The sequence below is a fragment of the Carettochelys insculpta genome, chromosome 1 (assembly GCF_033958435.1).
Source record: "Carettochelys insculpta isolate YL-2023 chromosome 1, ASM3395843v1, whole genome shotgun sequence".
Lineage (NCBI taxonomy): Eukaryota > Metazoa > Chordata > Testudines > Carettochelyidae > Carettochelys > Carettochelys insculpta.
This window is the reverse complement of record NC_134137.1, coordinates 341,498,664-341,515,494: the sequence shown is the minus strand read 5'-3', so window position 1 is coordinate 341,515,494 and position 16,831 is coordinate 341,498,664. Positions and strand designations below refer to the sequence as shown.

At 47.8% G+C, this 16,831-nt stretch overlaps 1 protein-coding gene across 5 annotated transcripts in view; it reads right to left on the bottom strand.

Moving 5' to 3' along the window:
• MLC1 (modulator of VRAC current 1) overlaps positions 1-16,831 on the bottom strand; it is a 49,965-nt gene that overhangs the window by 8,995 nt on the left and 24,139 nt on the right. For all 5 annotated transcript variants that reach the window (XM_075015619.1, XM_075015627.1, XM_075015644.1 and 2 more), the window contains 3 exons: positions 4,594-4,695; positions 2,663-2,734; positions 2,079-2,195 (listed from right to left, as the gene is read on the bottom strand). In XM_075015619.1, the coding sequence (XP_074871720.1) occupies positions 2,079-2,195; positions 2,663-2,734; positions 4,594-4,695 (291 nt within the window). The remainder of the gene's footprint in view (positions 1-2,078; positions 2,196-2,662; positions 2,735-4,593; positions 4,696-16,831) is intronic.

Sequence of the window (16,831 nt, the reverse complement as noted above, 5' to 3'; positions counted from 1 at the left end):
GTGCTGCGGGGGGCAGGGGCTGATGCACTCCTGTGAGGGACATGCCACTGCTGTCCTTGGGGCCATGGTCATCTGGGCATGTGGAGGGCCCTGGCCACATATCTATTATCCCCGCCCCTCAACCCCAGGGGCGTACACCGGGGGGGGGTACATACCTGTAGGTCCACTCCCACGGTCGGGGGACAGCCGGGGGGTGGACGCCCAGCTGCTGCTCCTCGATGGCAGGAGGAGGATCTGGAGCCCCGTCTCTGTGGAGGAGGAGTCCCCCTCCTCCTCCTCCTCCTGCTCCGGTGCCCCGGGGGTGGGCTCCAGGGGGGGCCCCAGGGTGTGGGGCTTGCCTCCGGGGCGGACTCCGGCTCCGGGGCCTGCTGGGGCTTCTCAGCCGAGGTGTCAAGCATGGCCGGAGGGGAGGAGGTGTGCTGGGGCCCAGGATGTCCCTGAGCTCCCTGTAAAAGGGGCAAGTGACGGGGGCGGCCCCAGATCGGCCGGCCGCATCCCGGGCCCAGGCGTAACCCTGCCGCAGCTCCTTGACTTTACTCTGGACATGGTCCGGAGTGCGGGCAGGCTGACCCCGGGCGGCCAGGCCCTCGGCCAGCCGAGCGAACGCATCCGCGTTCCGCCTCTTGGTCCCCATTACCTGGAGCACCTCCTCCTCGCTCCAGAGCCCCAGCAGGTCACGAAGCTCGGCGTCCGTCCAGGAGGGGCCCCGCTGCCGCTTCCCGTCCTGGCTCCTGCCCTGGCTGCCCTGGCTACCCTGGCTCCCCTTCGGGGCGTTCCCTCAGGGCGCTGGGGGGGCTGCCGGGCGGCCATGAGGTCCTTTGGGGGTCTCGGTGGCTGAAGATGAGTGTGCAGGCTAGCTGCGTGTTATTGCTGCTGCCTGCACGCTCTCTCAGCTTTCTGCACAGAAAGGGAGGGGGTGGGGACCTTTAAGGGGCCGCTCCACGCAGCCACCATTGAGCTGAGGGGCTGGAGAGAGCGTCTCTCAACCCCTCATTTGATGGCCGCCATGGAGAACCCTGCAATTTTGAAGTTGCGGGACGCGCAACGACTACACAGTCCCTACTTCGACGTTCAATGTCGAAGCAGGGTGCTATTCCCATCCCCTCATGGGGTTAGCAGCTTCGACGTCTCGCCGCCTAACATCGATGTTAACATCGAAATAGCGCCCAACACGTGTAGCCGTGACGGGCGCTATTTCGAAGTTAGTGCCGCTACTTCAAAGTAGCGTGCACATGTAGATACGGCTGAGCTGATGGGAATAAGGGGACTTCGAAGTAGGCGGCATCCTTTCGAAAAGGAGCCCCGTCTGGACGCGCTGCGCAGCGGCAAGGAGCGTCAATTTCGAAGCGCCGCTGCCACCCGCATGCTAACCAAGCGCTGAATATGCATTTCAGCACTTCATTAGTTAACTTCGAAATGGCCATTTGCGTGGCCATTTCGAAGTTTGGGGCACATGTAGACACGGCCTAAAGGACCCTATTTGAAATCCACTGGGTTGTGGGGGCTGGTGTCTCTCTTCATTTTGTGCTGAACAGACTGCCAGCCGCTGGACAATATAAGCAGGGAGGTACGGCCTTCTTCCCTGCCAGCCCCAGTCATTCCCTTTGTGAATGTGCTTTTCCTGTCTGCAGCTCTCATTATGTACTCATCATGTGGGCCTTTACATTGAGATGAATTATCCTCACCAACCACAAGCAGGCTCAGGTTTGTAGTTGAGACAGCCACTTAATCAAGACAACAGCTGACAATGGCATCCTAAATACTTCACTGTATTGAAATTCAACCCACATCTTAATTTTGCAGCCTGAAAGATGATATTTTAAAAACATAGACCTATTTATTAAAGAATATCCCTTTAACAGACATATTTTATTACTGATTTCAGGGGTTTTTTACCTAAGTAAACTACTGACCTCCTAATAACGCGGTATAAATCAAATAGAGCAGACTTGTTACATAGAATACTATTGTTAAAAAGTGTTAATTGTAAGGTAGTGATTATAAATTAATTTTATAGCTATATAATCAGGTTAGAGAGAAAATGTATAAATAGCTGCATTTAATTGTGAAGTACTTACAGCCACCAGGATCCAAAAGAATGTTACTGATAGGTATGGACCTGAGACTAACACATCCATATTCAAAGCAATTATTCCACCAAATACTGCAGAAATTCCAATAATCACCTCAATTACCTGAAAAAAATTAAGCATCAAACAATAATTAATTTGACAGTGTTTTTACAGTAATTTCAGTTGTACAGGTAGGATAACTCAGATGTTAATAGATGTAGTTATGGCATAAGAAATATTTGAGGCCAGCCCTATACTCATCGAAAGATTCTGGCAAAACTCCTATTAGTTAAAATGGGAGCAAGACTAGCCCCATGTTTACAATTCTGTTCAGTGTTTCCAATAAATAGAGATGGTCATGCCTGCACTTATTTTTTACTTAATCTTCAACTAGACTTTTTCCTCTTATTTAGTACAGTTGGAATTTATCTTGCAACTTCAAAGCATGTCTCATGTTCATGTTGATGCATTATAATAAGCCTGTTCCTGAAGCTATTATACACACAGCTCTCACAGGATTTAAATTATTTCAATATGTGAAAAGAGAGAGAATAAATTCATGTATCTCACGCAAACAAAGCTTTTCTTACAGAATAGGATTTCAGTATTCGAGTAGGAAAGCTGACATTGTTCAAAATGCTGGTATTGTCGTATACAGTATTCTAAAAGTAAAAAAAGAACATGATGTGAATAAGTATGCAGTTTAATAAGGACAAGGTTTTGGCCAGACTCTATACAACACAAGGGGCAGTCAGACTTTTCTCCCCCTTTCCCCACTTCCCCCAATAACTTGTGCAGTCTGCCTGCATATTGGTCAAAAGGATGTGGGGAAGAACATGTGTTGCATGCCCTGTTTCCTGGGAATGAGTAGTTCCATCCCTAACATACTGGTCACAGCAGATGATCAAAAGGGAAGTAAGGGCCAGCAGCAAATTTCCTCTCCTGGCAGCAAGTAGGAAGCCGGGAAGGACTCATAGCTCTCCAAATCACAGTTTTTTCTGCCCCACATTGAGAGAGCCAAAAAGCATAAACTAGTCCAATGCAAGTATTGTCAAAACAACATATTAAGTTTTATATGTAGACACTACATTATTTCTCAGAGGGAGAAATTCTCTATATCCTTTGCTGAACCACAAACATTTCATATTTCCCCCTACTTTGTACTCACACATCATATTTTATTATTACAAATAAAGACACAAAATTGCAATGGAGTACATTCAAAAATACATCAGCTTAAGGTCAGATTCAGCTACACTTTCTCATGTAGTGCAAAAGCTTCCTACACAAACAGACCCAGAAGAATCCAGCCCTTATACAGTTTCTGTAAAGTAATGGAGGATAACCATAGAATCATAGGATTGGAAGGGACTTTGGAGGTCATTTAGTCCAGTCCCTTTCATTCATGGGAGGAGTAAACACGACTAAACCATTCCTGACAGGGGTGTGCCTAATCTGCCCTTAAAAATCTCCAGCAACAGAGATTCCACACATCCTGAGGCAATTTATTGCAGCGTTGAACCACCTGGACATTTGGGAATATTTTCCTAATGCCAGCCTAAACCTCCCTTGCTGCAATTTAAGCCTATGCTTTTTGAAGTCCTCAATTGAAACTATAAAGGGCGCAATCCATAGTCTATGCAGACTGAAGGATGCCTACTACTACTACTACTACTACTACTACTACTTGTCCTGTCCTCAGAAGTTGAGAAAAGCATTTTTTTCTCTCTCCTCTTTGTAACTAACCTTTATGTTCACGTTGAACCTCTCTAGTCCAGCCCCCCCGGGACCTGCCCAGGGCTAAATGAGAGAATTTGCTGAACCAAGGGAGTTCAATATTGTCCAACAATATTGTCAAGCATTACTAACACTTTCATTGCTTACTGGACTCTTGGAAGATGTTTAGGGGGAAATTACGGCTATATAACAGCACAGAACACTGAAAGCCAAGACTGGTGACTCTAAACAAACTTTATGGGAGCATGGGGAACTTGGCTACACCCAGGATAAGTGATTGTCTGTCTTACTAAAATCATGCGGGATTATGGATGTTGCCAGATGAGAAAGTTCCAGACTAGAGAAGTTCAACAATTACTTGAAAACTGTTAGCATGTCAGCTTCCCCTCTTTTCTTTTCCAGAACTAAAGGAACCTTTTTTTTTTCAATCTTCTCTCATAGGTCATTTTTTCTAGACCTTTAATCATTTTTGTTGCTCGTCAGTATACTTTTTCCAATTAGTCCATCCCTTTCTTGAAATGTTGTACACACAACAGGACACAATACTCCAGCTGAGGCTTCCTTCATTTCCATTCATCTCATTTTTCCCCTGGGGCTGTGTGTGCCCTCAAGCAGTTTTAGTCTTTCCCAACCTAAGTAAAGGGGAAATGAAGCCACAGTTTGCTACGCAGCTTTGCATGAGAAACAGCATTACCACTCAGTTACAAATTGGTATACATGTAGGGCCACTTGCCAACAGACAAAAATTAAATTTAAAAAACTTAGTTCTTAAGAGAAAACCTACTTTCTTCCTTCTACAGCAGTCTTCATTAAACCGAGCTGAAATGATCACAGTCGTTGCCATGAAGATTTCCAGCAGAATTAGCAGAATCAAGTTGAAATTTATCTGTCAACAGAATCCCATACCAAGTTGTATTAAATGATTCATGTTAAAACATAACTGACTATAAAATTGTAGCAAACTACTAACCCATGATTAATAAGTTTCTATTGTTCTTTCATGTCAGTCCTGCTTTCTGAATAATCAGAGTTACACCTTGGCCAAGTCTACGCTATCCAAAAACTTTGAAATGGCCATGCAAATGGCCATTTCGAAGTTTACTAATGAAGCACTGAAATACATATTCAGCGCCTCGTTAGAATGTCAGCGGCTTTGGCACTTCGAAATTGCCACAGCTTGCCAACGCGCAGCTTGTCCAGACAGGGGTCCTTTTCGAAAAGACCTCACCAACTTTGAAATCCCCTCATTCCATAGGAATAGGGTTATTCCACAGGAATAAGGGAATTGCAAAGTTGGTGGGGTCCTTTAAAAAAGGACCCCATGTGGACGAGCCTCGCAGTGGCAAGCCAAGGCAATTTTGAAGTGCCACAGCTACTGGCATTCTAATGAGGCGCTGAATATGCATTTCAGCGCTTCATTAGTAAACTTCGAAATGGCCGTTTGCATGGCCATTTTGAAGTTTTGGGACAGTGTAGACGTAGCCCTTGTCTCTGACATATATCTAGCACAGGAGTTAGCAACCAAGAGTGGCATGCAAGCCTATTTTGATCCGCATACGAGGTGTGAGCTCAGCCCCCCCTCACCAACCCATGCAGCTGGGAGCTTGCTCAAAGCCATGCTGCCTGTGGATTAACAAAAGACCAGATAATGCTACCAACCATCACCTAAATGGTAAAGCTCTGTATCTTAATTTATTTATATTAATAAATAGAAGCAGTGGTAAGTAGGACTATTAGGCTATGGCTACACAGCAGTTGTTCTAAAATAACAGCACTTATTTCGAACTAACTTTGCTGTCATCTACACTGCACAGACACTATTTCAAAATAAATTCGAAACAGTGGGTGCATTATGTCAAAATCTGTAAACCTCACTGTGTGAGGAATTGCACCTGTTTCAAAATAGTTATTTCGAAATAGCTGCTTCTAAGGGCCGTGTCTACACGTGCACGCGACTTCGAAGTAGCGGCGCCAACTTCGAAATAGCACCTGTCACGGCTACATGTGTTGGGCGCCATTTCGAAGTTGAAATCGACGTTAGGTGGCGAGACGTCGAAGTCACTAACCCCATGAGGGGATGGGAATAGCGCCCTACTTCGAAGTTGAACGTCGAAGTAGGGCACATGTAGACGATCTGCGTCCCGCACCATCGAAGTAGCGGGGTCCGCCATGGCAGCCATCAGCTGAGGGGTTGAGAGACGCTCGCTCTCCAGCCCCTGCAGGGCTCTATGGTCATCATGTGCAGCAGCCCTTAGCCCAGGGCTTCTGGCTGCTGCTGCCGCAGCTGGGGATCCATGCTGCATGCACAGGGTCTGCAACCAGTTGTTGGCTCTGTGGATCTTGTGTTGTTTAGTGCAACTGTGTCTGGGAGGGGGCCCTTTAAGGGAGTGGCTTGCTGTTGAGTCTGCCCTGTGACCCTGTCTGCAGCTGTTCCTGGCACCCTTATTTCGATGTGTGCTACTTTGGCGTGTAGACGTTCCCTCGCAGCACCTATTTCGACGTGGTGCTGCCCAACATCGAAGTTGAACATCAACGTTGCCAGCCCTGGAGGACGTGTAGACGTTATTCATCGAAATAGACTATTTCGATGTTGCTATATCGAAATAAGCTATTTCGATGTAGCGTGCACATGTAGACGTAGCCAAGATGCGGGATAACACTTATTTTGAAATAGCTATTTCAAAATAAGCACTATTCCCTGTGACTACGTCTACACGTGCCCCTCCCTTTCAGAAGGTGCACGTAAATAAAGCAGGTCAAAAATGCTAATGAGGGGCTGATATGAATATTCAGTGCCTTGTTTGCATAATGACAGCCACCTGGAGCGTTGAAAGTGTTGGTTTCCAATTGCAAACTAGCCGTGTAGATGGGATTCCTTCAAAAGGAAATCCTGGTTTTGAAAGCACGCTTCTTCCCCCCAAAAATGCATATCACCATCTCATTAACATTTTTGTCCTGCTTCATTAATATACCCCTTCTGAAAGGGAGGGCATGTGTAGACTGAGCCACTCTTTAGAGCACCTATTTTGAAATAGGTGCTATTTCAAATTAGCATTATGTGTTTAAACAATGTATTTTGAAGTGACTAATTGCTATTTTGAAATATGTTCTAGCTATGTCTACAGTACAGCACTCTTTCAAAAGACAAGCTTACATAAGATATCCCCCAGAAGATCATCTTTCAAAAGAGCACATTTACACACAAAAAGCAGATCAAGCCTTCAATCTGCTCTTTCAAAAGAGAGCGTCCACACAGCTACAGGTGCTGTTTCGAAAGAACGGAGCAGGAAATGCCGCAGATGGGGTCACATGGCTGACAAGCCCTTTTGGGGGCCACAGCCAGTCACTCCCTTAAAGGACCCCTTCCAAACACCCCTGCCCTGCACACACTGAGGCCTGCTGAGCTCCCCAAAGCAAAGCAGATCCTGTGCAGGGACCAGATGGCAGCCAGCACACCGTCTGATGGATCCCCATCAGCAACTCACAGTATTAGAGCTGGCCATCCTGGGTGCTGTGGTCAGACAGCTGGCCATGGTGGTCACAGCTGCCCTCCACCTCCTGCTGGGGACGAGCCCCACTGCCAGGGCTGCAGAGCCCCTCTACCTGGGATCCCGCTGGCGCCCCCTCCCCAAGTACCCCAGTGCCTCTGGAGCCACCCCAGCACCTCTGACTGTTGGGAGCAGCTGATGATGGGGGAATGGGTTGATGCCAAATGGCTCCAAAATTTCAGAATGAGCAAGCGGACCTTCCAGGAACTCTGCCACTGGGTTTGCCCCCACCCTGAGACACCAGAATACCCACATGTGGCCCACCCTCCTCCTCAAAAAGTGGGTTGCCATCATCATATGGAAGCTGGCCACCCTGGACAGCTACTGGTTTGTGGACCACCAGTTTGGGGTAGTCAAGGCCACTGTCGGGGCTGTCCTTATGGAGGCAAGGCATGCTCGGGTCACACACCTACCACAGGGAAGTGGGAGGTGCTCTCAGCCAAGGGGGAGCCTTAGCAGCAGGGGGCATGGGGGAAGCTACTGGGAGCAGGCATGGGATAGAAGACAGGGAAGGTGCATTTGGGAGGAGGAATAGGGGAGGAGGCAGGGCACACCCTGTCATGCTGTCATGAGAGCGCACCCCCTCCATCCCATGCAGGTTGTCCGCACGATCAACACCATGCTGCTGCATCGGGTCATCTGTGTGGGGGATCTGGATGTAGACATCGTGGGATTTGCTGCACTCAGCTTCCTGCACTGCTTCAGCACCATATAGTGCTCCAGGAGCTGGTGGACTTGAAGGACTGGTTCATGGACATCTACTTGGTGGTGGGGTGGTCAGACACATGACGCCCATGTGTTCCAGAACTCCAGCCTCTGCCAGCACATGGAGGCTGGGACATACATCCCCCAGTGGGAGCTCCTGGTTGGGAGTGTCACCATGCCCCTCTGCATGGTGGCAGATGCTGCCTACTCCCCACAGCACTGGCTAATGCGGCCCTATACTGGCCACCCAGATCCCACCCAGGAGATTTTTAACGCCCAGCTCAACCACGCCCAAAATGTGGTCAAGCGAGCCTTCATGCATCTGGAGGGTCAGTTAAGGTGCCTCCTCATGCACCTGGAGGTCAGGCCACAGAATGTCCTGCAGGTGATGGATGCCTGCTGCACCCTCCACGACATCATGGAAGGCAAAGGTGAGGCTTTCATACAGGGGTAGGTGGCCAAGTCCAGGCGCAGCTACGAACAGCCAACCACTGCTCTGAGTTGCCAGGCACACCGGGCTGGGGTCCACATTAGGGAGGCCCACCATTAGAGGCTTACTCATGGGTCCCAGTGACCCCCGCAGCAGCCACTCCATGAAGGCCCGCCCCCCGGCATATACATGCCTCACCATCTCCCCATACACATAGCCACCCCTCACCATCCCATCACCATAAGCACAGGACACCGTCATGGTAGAAAAATAAAGTGTTCAATGAAAACTATTAACTCTGTGATTTTTACAAACAGTGAACAGAACTATTTACAGTGGGGAACAGGGGCAAACTATATACATAAGGGAGCTGGGGAAGTGGGGCAGCTCAACCTGGGGGGGAACTCTACCTGGACAGGGGAAGGGGGGAACAGCTCAACCTGGGTGGGGGACCAGCCCAACCTGCATTGGAGGGGTGCATTAGTCCAGGGCAGGGGTGGACAGCCACAAGCCCCTTCAGCCCTGGGGTCCCCTCCCACCCCTGATTCAGGGTCCTCGGCAGGGCTGGGATGGAGCACGAAGCATGGGGAGGTAGGGCCATGGGAGGGCTTTGGTGGGGTAAGGTTCGGTGAAGGTGGGGGTAGTGGGCGGATGCAAGGGGAGGACCAGGTGGGCGAGATGCTCCCACAGGACCACAGTTATGTCCCTGAGGTTGGCCAAGAGGTACTCCAGGCCTCCCTCCACCAGGCCATGTCTGCCTCCCCCAGGCAGAGGTGCCACTCAGCTACCTCTGACTGGCAGCAGATGGCGTTGTCATCCTCCATCCGCTGCCGTACCCTCCTGCTGCAGGCCCGTTGTGGTGCTGCTGAGGGGCGTGATTGGGCCCTCTCCTCCACCTCTGGCAGGCAGTCCAGGGCTCACCTGGCCCTCTTGCAGTGTGGCTGCAAAGATGGAGAGGAAGAGACAGGTGACACACCAGTCCCTCACTAACAGACCAAGGGCCTTGCTCCCCACCCTCTCTGTGGGCACCAGCCCCACACCCCCCATCCAATGGCACAGAAGCCATGGGGTATTGTAAGTGCTGAGGGGGTCTCCGCCCAGGTGGGGAAGGCCCTGGCTGCAGTCTGGCCCTGCACACCCCCTCCCCACATATATGGCTTACAGTGCTGTCCACAGGGGCAGGTGATGAGTGTTGCCGGTGGCTGTTACAGCATGCCGGGAGCCATGGCCATCTGGGATGTGTCCAGCCTGGGTCTGCTGGGCATGTGTGTGGCCCGCTGGCAGCTATAGTGCCCCCGCCTCACAAGCTGGAGTGTGCACCCCACTGGGTACTTACGAGAGGGTCCCTCACCGAAGTCCTGCAATGTGCTGCTGGCTATTGCCCAACTCAACAACCGCGATGGCAGGTCAATGACCAGGTCCCCATCACTGGAGTCCTCAGAGAGCAGCTCCGGCTTGGTGCCCAGCTGGGTGGCGCTACCTTGGGGTCCTGGCTCCTTCTTGGCCTCAGGGTGCAGCTCGTCTGCCATGGTGTCCAGGACTGCAGGTGGTGGCAAGGTGTCCCAGGGCCCCAAGAGGCTCCAGACCTCCCAGTAGTAGGGGAAGGTTGTGGGACCTGCCCCTGACCAGCCGGCTTTGTCCCAGGCCCAGGCTTAGCCCTGCTGGAGCTCCTTTACTTTGCTCTGCACTTGCTCCTGTGTGTGGGCAGGGTGTCACTGGGTGGCCAGTCTGGTCACAAGGCGGGCAAAGGCAGCAGCATTCTGCCACTTGCCACCCATCCCCCAGAGGCCTTCATCCTCCTTCCACAGGCTGAGGAGGTCCCTGAGCCCTTTTCGGTGGCTTCCCAGGCTCCTGCGAGGCCTGTGAGGGCTCTAAAGGGGACCCTGGGGCTCCCGTGGTGGCTTGCTGCTGGCCATGGCACTCTTTCACAGTTGAGGGGGTGGCCATGAGGGTGTGCTGCAGCACTTTGCTTTGCTTCCAGCACACTCTCAGCTTCCTGCCAGGGGGTTTCTGGGTCCCTGCATCTTTAAACGCAGCTGGCCGCAGGGAGCTTTGAGCTCTGCTGCTGCTGGCGAGGGCCGCTCCGCACTCCAGCTGGCCAGCACCACGGAGGACCTCTTTCAAAAGAGCATTCCGTGGAGCGTCTGCACACATTTTCTTTTGAAAGATTCTTTCGAAAGAGGGCGCTCTTCCTAATACAGGACCAGAGGAGCATTTTTGAAAGCTTTGCCCCATTCTTTCCATTTCCTTTCTCAAGGGCATGTTTGGTGTGTAGATGCTCCACACGCACTTTCAAAATGGGGACAGATTTTCTGAATGCGCTTACTAGTGTAGATGCCACTTCTCTGTGTAGTAGTGTTACTTTGGAACAGATATTCTCGAATAGCTTATTTTGAAATAGGGATGCTGTGTAGATGTAGCCTTAGTAACTTTAAAAAGTATCACCAGCACTCAACCCATACATAGAAATCAAAAGGTCAAATTTTGACACTGCCTCAGAAAGGTTGCTGACCCCCTGATCTTCTTGAAGGAAAACAGACCTGTCAGGTTTGAGAAGCTTTCTTTTAGGCACTGAAATTGATCTTTCTCACTGTGTCATGTTTAGATCTAGGCATCTTGCCACCCTTGACACGTTTAGCTTCTACGGAAAGAGGCAGCATGAAGAACAACAGAATAATAAAAATACTACTTTGGCTAAAGTATCAACTTCATATTTTGAAACCAGAAGCAACCATCTTTTTATCTATGCACATTAAAACATACTGTAAAATACAATTTAAAGAGATATTCCTAATCAGAAGAAATCCTCGCTGATAATTAGCAACCGTTCTTAAAATGCTGTATCTGACTAGGGTGGGTTTCAAATCTCTTAATGTTTTAGGAAAGGATTTTGGAACCACGTGAATTCACTGCTCTGTGGCTGAGGAGCACAGACTTCCACTTAGAGGAAGGAGACAGGTCACAAAGGTGACAAAGCCACCTTTGTACTGGCCTGATCTTGGGCCAGTTTCCACCAGGTTAGTGCCTGGCATAAATCAGAGCTGCCTAAAAATGTGTCTAACTTGTATCAGCTGCCAATGGTCCCAAATGACTGATATAGCAGCCAGAGAGTGCCAGGATGCAGGGAGAGCCCAGTCACATACCCTTTCTCTTGGCTACTCTCCTGATGCTAACAGCTGAGGAGGAGTGTGGTGCTGCAGGCAGACTGATTATGTCTACACAGCCAAGCAAAGCCAGCCTCATGGCTTGCCCATGCCAGCCAACACAGGCTCATGGAGTTCAGGCTGTGACACTGTTTCTTTGCTGTGAAGACTTCTGGGCTCAGGCTGGAAGGTGAGCCCTGGGTTCCTACAGTCCCAAATGCTGCTAGACCCCAGGCTCCATCCCAAGCCCAAACACTGCAAGCTCAAGTCACATGCCAGTTATCATGTGCCAACCATGGCTTTCTAGCTGCTGTGTAGATATACCCATTGCCAAAGATTACCCTGTGCTGGGATGATCTTCAAATGGCTGTCTACACTGACTCCAGCATTATTTTGCACTACGAAAGAACCACAAAGCAGCCACAGCATACCCTGCGATCTGGGTCACATATTTTACATTTACTTTTTTATACAAGTTGTCTGTGAAACTGAGTAATATTGCTGAAGAACAATAACAATGGCCATCCACAGATGGTGTTGATTTAAGTCATAAATTGTTTTGAATTATACAGAGATTTAACATTTTATGGGTTCAGTGTCCTCCAAATTATTAGCAACGAACTTATGTCAGACCTAATTACTAATATTTCCCTGCACAGAGTCTATGAACTGTGTAATGAATCATCAGAGAAATTATATTATGGTCATGAAACAGGCAAGTAGGGAGGCTACAATAGATGGCCTTGGGAGGATCTCCACAGTGTGAAGAGATCCCCCAGTAGCCATCATAGCACCATGGATCAGCCTTGTGCACAGTCAGTCTAGTTGTTTTTGATCAAAGACACATGAGCCATGTATCTGTTTTTAGATATCTTGGAACAGAACGAAGAATCAGCCAAAGATGTCTTGTGATTGTTAAACCAGACTACAGAATTTGGAAATTCTGTACAACAAATCGGAAATTAAATGTGGTTAGTTTATAAATTTATCTCTAACTTTTATGTTTCTAAATTTCTAAACCGAAATGCAAATTTCCACTCCCCTTCCCCATATACAAATAAATAATAGGGCTTGTCTACTCTAGCTCCCTACTTCGAAGGGAGCATGGTAAGTAAGGTGTCGGCAGATTATTAATGAAGTGCTACACTGCACATGCAGCACTTCACGACACTAATTCTCCCCCACAGCAACTCTGAAGTGTTAAACTTCGAAGTGCCGGCTTAGTGTAGCTGCAGCTCACCCGCCGGTACTTTGAAGTGCCTGGGCAACTTCAAAGTTTATCCCTTTGAAGTTGCCACTGGGGAGAATTAGCTTAATGAAGTGCTGCACATGCAGCACAGCACTTCATTAATAATCACCCAACATCCTACTTACCATCCTCCCTTCAAAGTAGGGAGATAGTGTAGACAATTCCATATTGTTTCAAACAGCAGCAGACTCTGAGGTAGCAGGTGGTTGAGTAGTTAGTGTTCTAATGTGAAAGACAGAGGCTCGATTCCCCCCTCTGCCTGTGATCTGTGGGGTGACTTTGGATAATTCACTTCCCCTTCCTGTGTCTCAGTTTTCCCTGCTGTAAAATGGGGATTATGATACTTGCCTGGTGAAATGTCTTGAGAGCTACTGATAAAAACCACTGTATAAGAGCAAAGTATTAATTACAGTCAAAATATTTTCCTCTCACTACAGCTGACAGTACATAATGGAATGATAATGCAGATTATTATGGACCCTGAAAAAAATGGCAGATTACCTATATAGTAACTTTTGTTCTTTTAAATGTTGCGCACATACAAATTCTACTGTAGGTATATGAGAACCAATGCATCCGAGTCAGACTTGCCAGCAATACAACTAGATGTGCACATGCTTTTGCTCTCCTTGTGCACTGAGTCTAGGGCATAACAAGGGCTTCTCTATCACCTCTGTCTCCTTTTCGTCACACCACTGCGTGTCTAGTGTTTGCAATGGTAAGAAAGATTGCAGGGTCATGTATGTATATATGCACAACACAACCTGAAGAACTATAGTTACTGTACAGGTAAATAACCTTTTCCCTCTTTCAAATGATTAAGTGCATACATATTGCACTGCAAGTGACTCATCAATAGTTTCCTTCCTGTGGTGGGACTTTGGACCACCTGAACAGAGACTGCATCACCAATTTATCAAAGCTGGTATTATCATGAGAGGCTTGAACAATGGCAAAATGTCTGGAAAAGGTATGTACAGAGGACCCCATTGCTGCTCCTCAGATATTGGTTATCAGTGTAACTACGGAAAGCTGATGAAGTGGAATAAGCCCAGGTGGAGTGAGACACAATATTCAGTGGAGGAGAGACTTTAGCGAAATCATAGCAAAGTTTAAACAATCAAAAATCCAGTCTGAAATATGCTGAATTGACACTGATGGCCTTTACTCTCTTCACATAGACTACAAAGAGCAAGGGAGATGCTCTAAGACAGTGTTTTACAAACTTTTAGATGCCAAGGACCAGCTTGCTGCCTTCCTAACCTGTTAGGGAGATCTCTGGGACTGGTGCTGCTCCAGTCATTGAGAAACATTGCTCTAAAGAACCTTGTGTGATGTAAATAGAATACCAAAGCTATGACAATATTGAAGGTTGGAAGTCTTTCTTTGGCTTTGAAAGAATGACATAGGTACTGATTCCATGTGTGCATCGAGGCTCAAGCATCTACACAAAAAAATACTGGATGCTCAGTACCAAGGAGCCAGAGCTTGAGTGTGGAATGTAACGATTTCTGTGCTGCTAACACTGTCTGCCCTTGGGGCAGGAAGTTTTTTATAAACAGAGACAGGGTGCCCGAGATAATGAAAGTATTATCATTAAACTAAATTAAGGGCCATTAAATTTCCAGGCACCCCAGTTAAAAGAGAGGAAAAAAAGGGTAGGAATGAATGGTCTGTTTTCAGGATGGAGAAAAGTAAATAGAGATGTCCTGTGAGAGGCTTGTACTAATCTGGGACCAGCGCTGTTCAATATATTCACAGAGGTGGAAAAGGTATCCAAAAAGTTACTTGAATAGAAGTACAGATCTTGGGGGTACGGGAGAATGTACTGAAATACAAATTACCAGGGTCTCTCTGGAAAACTACTTGAGTTAAAAGTACAAACATGCACACGTGCAAACACACACACATCATATCTAGATTGTACTCAAGTATCCAGAAGTGAACTTTCGGGGTACTTTTTCCACTTCTGCATATTCATAAATGATCTTCAAAAGGGGATACACAGTGAGGCGGCAGAGTTTTCAGACAATACAAAATTACTCAAGATAGTTAAGTCCAAAGATTAAGATTGCAAAGAGTTAAAAAGGGATCGTTCAAAACCAGGTGAGTTGGCAACAAAAGAACACATTACATTCAATGATAAAAACTGAAAACAGCCTACCCTCAAAACTGGCAAAGTGTCCCCTGTCAAACACACATACCTTTCCAAAAACATCCACTGCAAAAGCACCCAACTGCAATAACAAAAGCTATCATCTGTGAGGAGTGGGATTTGTGAAAAACATCAGCAGATAGCGTAATTCAGGTTGAAAGCTGACACCACATTTGGCATAAATTTATGGTGTGGCCTAAGGGAAACTTTGTCTTCATGACAGACTGAAAGGAAGGTCAGCTAGAAGAGCTTGAATTCCAAAGAAGTGGTTACCATCAGAAACGTCATATTCATAAATAACAAAGATAGTGATGTTGTCAGCAGAAGGCCACCAAATGATTAAGGTCCAATGAAGTTATAGGGTCAGACACAAAAATGTAGACATTCATGAAATTTCAAAAATCTTGAAACCAAAGGGTGAGGTGAACTGCCTATATGAAATGATTAAGTGGTGGGTGAACAACAGATATGGGAGCCAGGTGGACCCTCATGAAACTAAATACAAGGCAAATAATTTCAGAAGTAATGGGTAACCAGTAAAAGTCATCCAGTTGTTCCTTCAGAGACCTCTTCTTTCTCAGTACCATAGGATTAACTTGAAGACTTCTTGTGAGGCAAGGACTGGGACTTTGAGTGTTTATCAGAGTTGGAATGCATAGAGTACTTCAATGAAGCATCTGAAGAAGTGAGTTAACTCACGAAAGCTCATGCTCTAAACTTTTCTGTTAGTCTATAAGGTGCCACAGGACCCTTCGTTGCTTCAATGAAGCTGGCACTGAGGACAAGGAATGGTGTTTCCCTTCAATTTATGATTTGGCACTGGAGCAGCATGCCTTGTCAAAATGGAATCTGATATCTAGTAGTCCAGGTCCAGTCCTGACATGGGACGTCTTGACTCTTTCATCAGACGTACTTTGAGGCTAAAATTTCCTTTTTTTTTCCTTCATTCTGGCGGGAACAGGGTACAAATAAGGTACCTGTCCCCTATAGACACCTCACCAAGGTAGATCAAGTAGCTTTTGTGTCCATCCAAAAAGGTATTGGCCTTCCACATGGTACACTGCTTGAAGCCTGGGGATTGCTAAATAATAAATTCACTAGCTCCCTAGTCTGTAACTCCACTATAAGCTATTAATAAATGAACTATATATACTGTAAAGGAGTAATTTCTCTAAAGCTGACAAACCTGAGCAAAAGCTATAGGGACCTGCAACTCTTGTCCTGTGTGGTGGAAAAACTGAGAATCAGTCTGTGGACATCCCCCTTTTTATACCCTTAGCTCAGTGCACAAGGGTGTATGCGTTCCCTTGTCCAGGGGTTGGCTACCTGTGGCTCTTTAAGCACTCATTTGCAGCTCCAGTTATTGACCCCTCTGCAGCTCCAGACACTGTAATGACCCTGCCCCGCCACCACTGAAACAATAGCACAGGGGTTGGCACACTAGGCAGGAGCACGTGGCAGTCTGGGGGTAGGGGGAGCACACATGCAAAGCTACTGCCACTGTGTGGAGAGCACTCATGGCTTGGCACTGGTTCCCTGGCAGTTGGGAACTCCAGGGGGATCCAGCATTAGCCCATTTGGGCCCTGGGAGAGCTGTCTGGCCCCAGAGAGGGGTACTAGCTGCAGCGACTCTGCATCCTCCCCACCACCTGCATCTTCCACAGTGTTGGCCAGCTCCAGCTACCTCCCTCCCTCTCTCCACTAAGCCGGTGCAGGTCAGCAGTGGGGCGGTGTGCAAGGCAAGGCAGGCAGAGCCAGGGGGCTGAGAGGGGAGGGGAAAGTGGAATGGTTA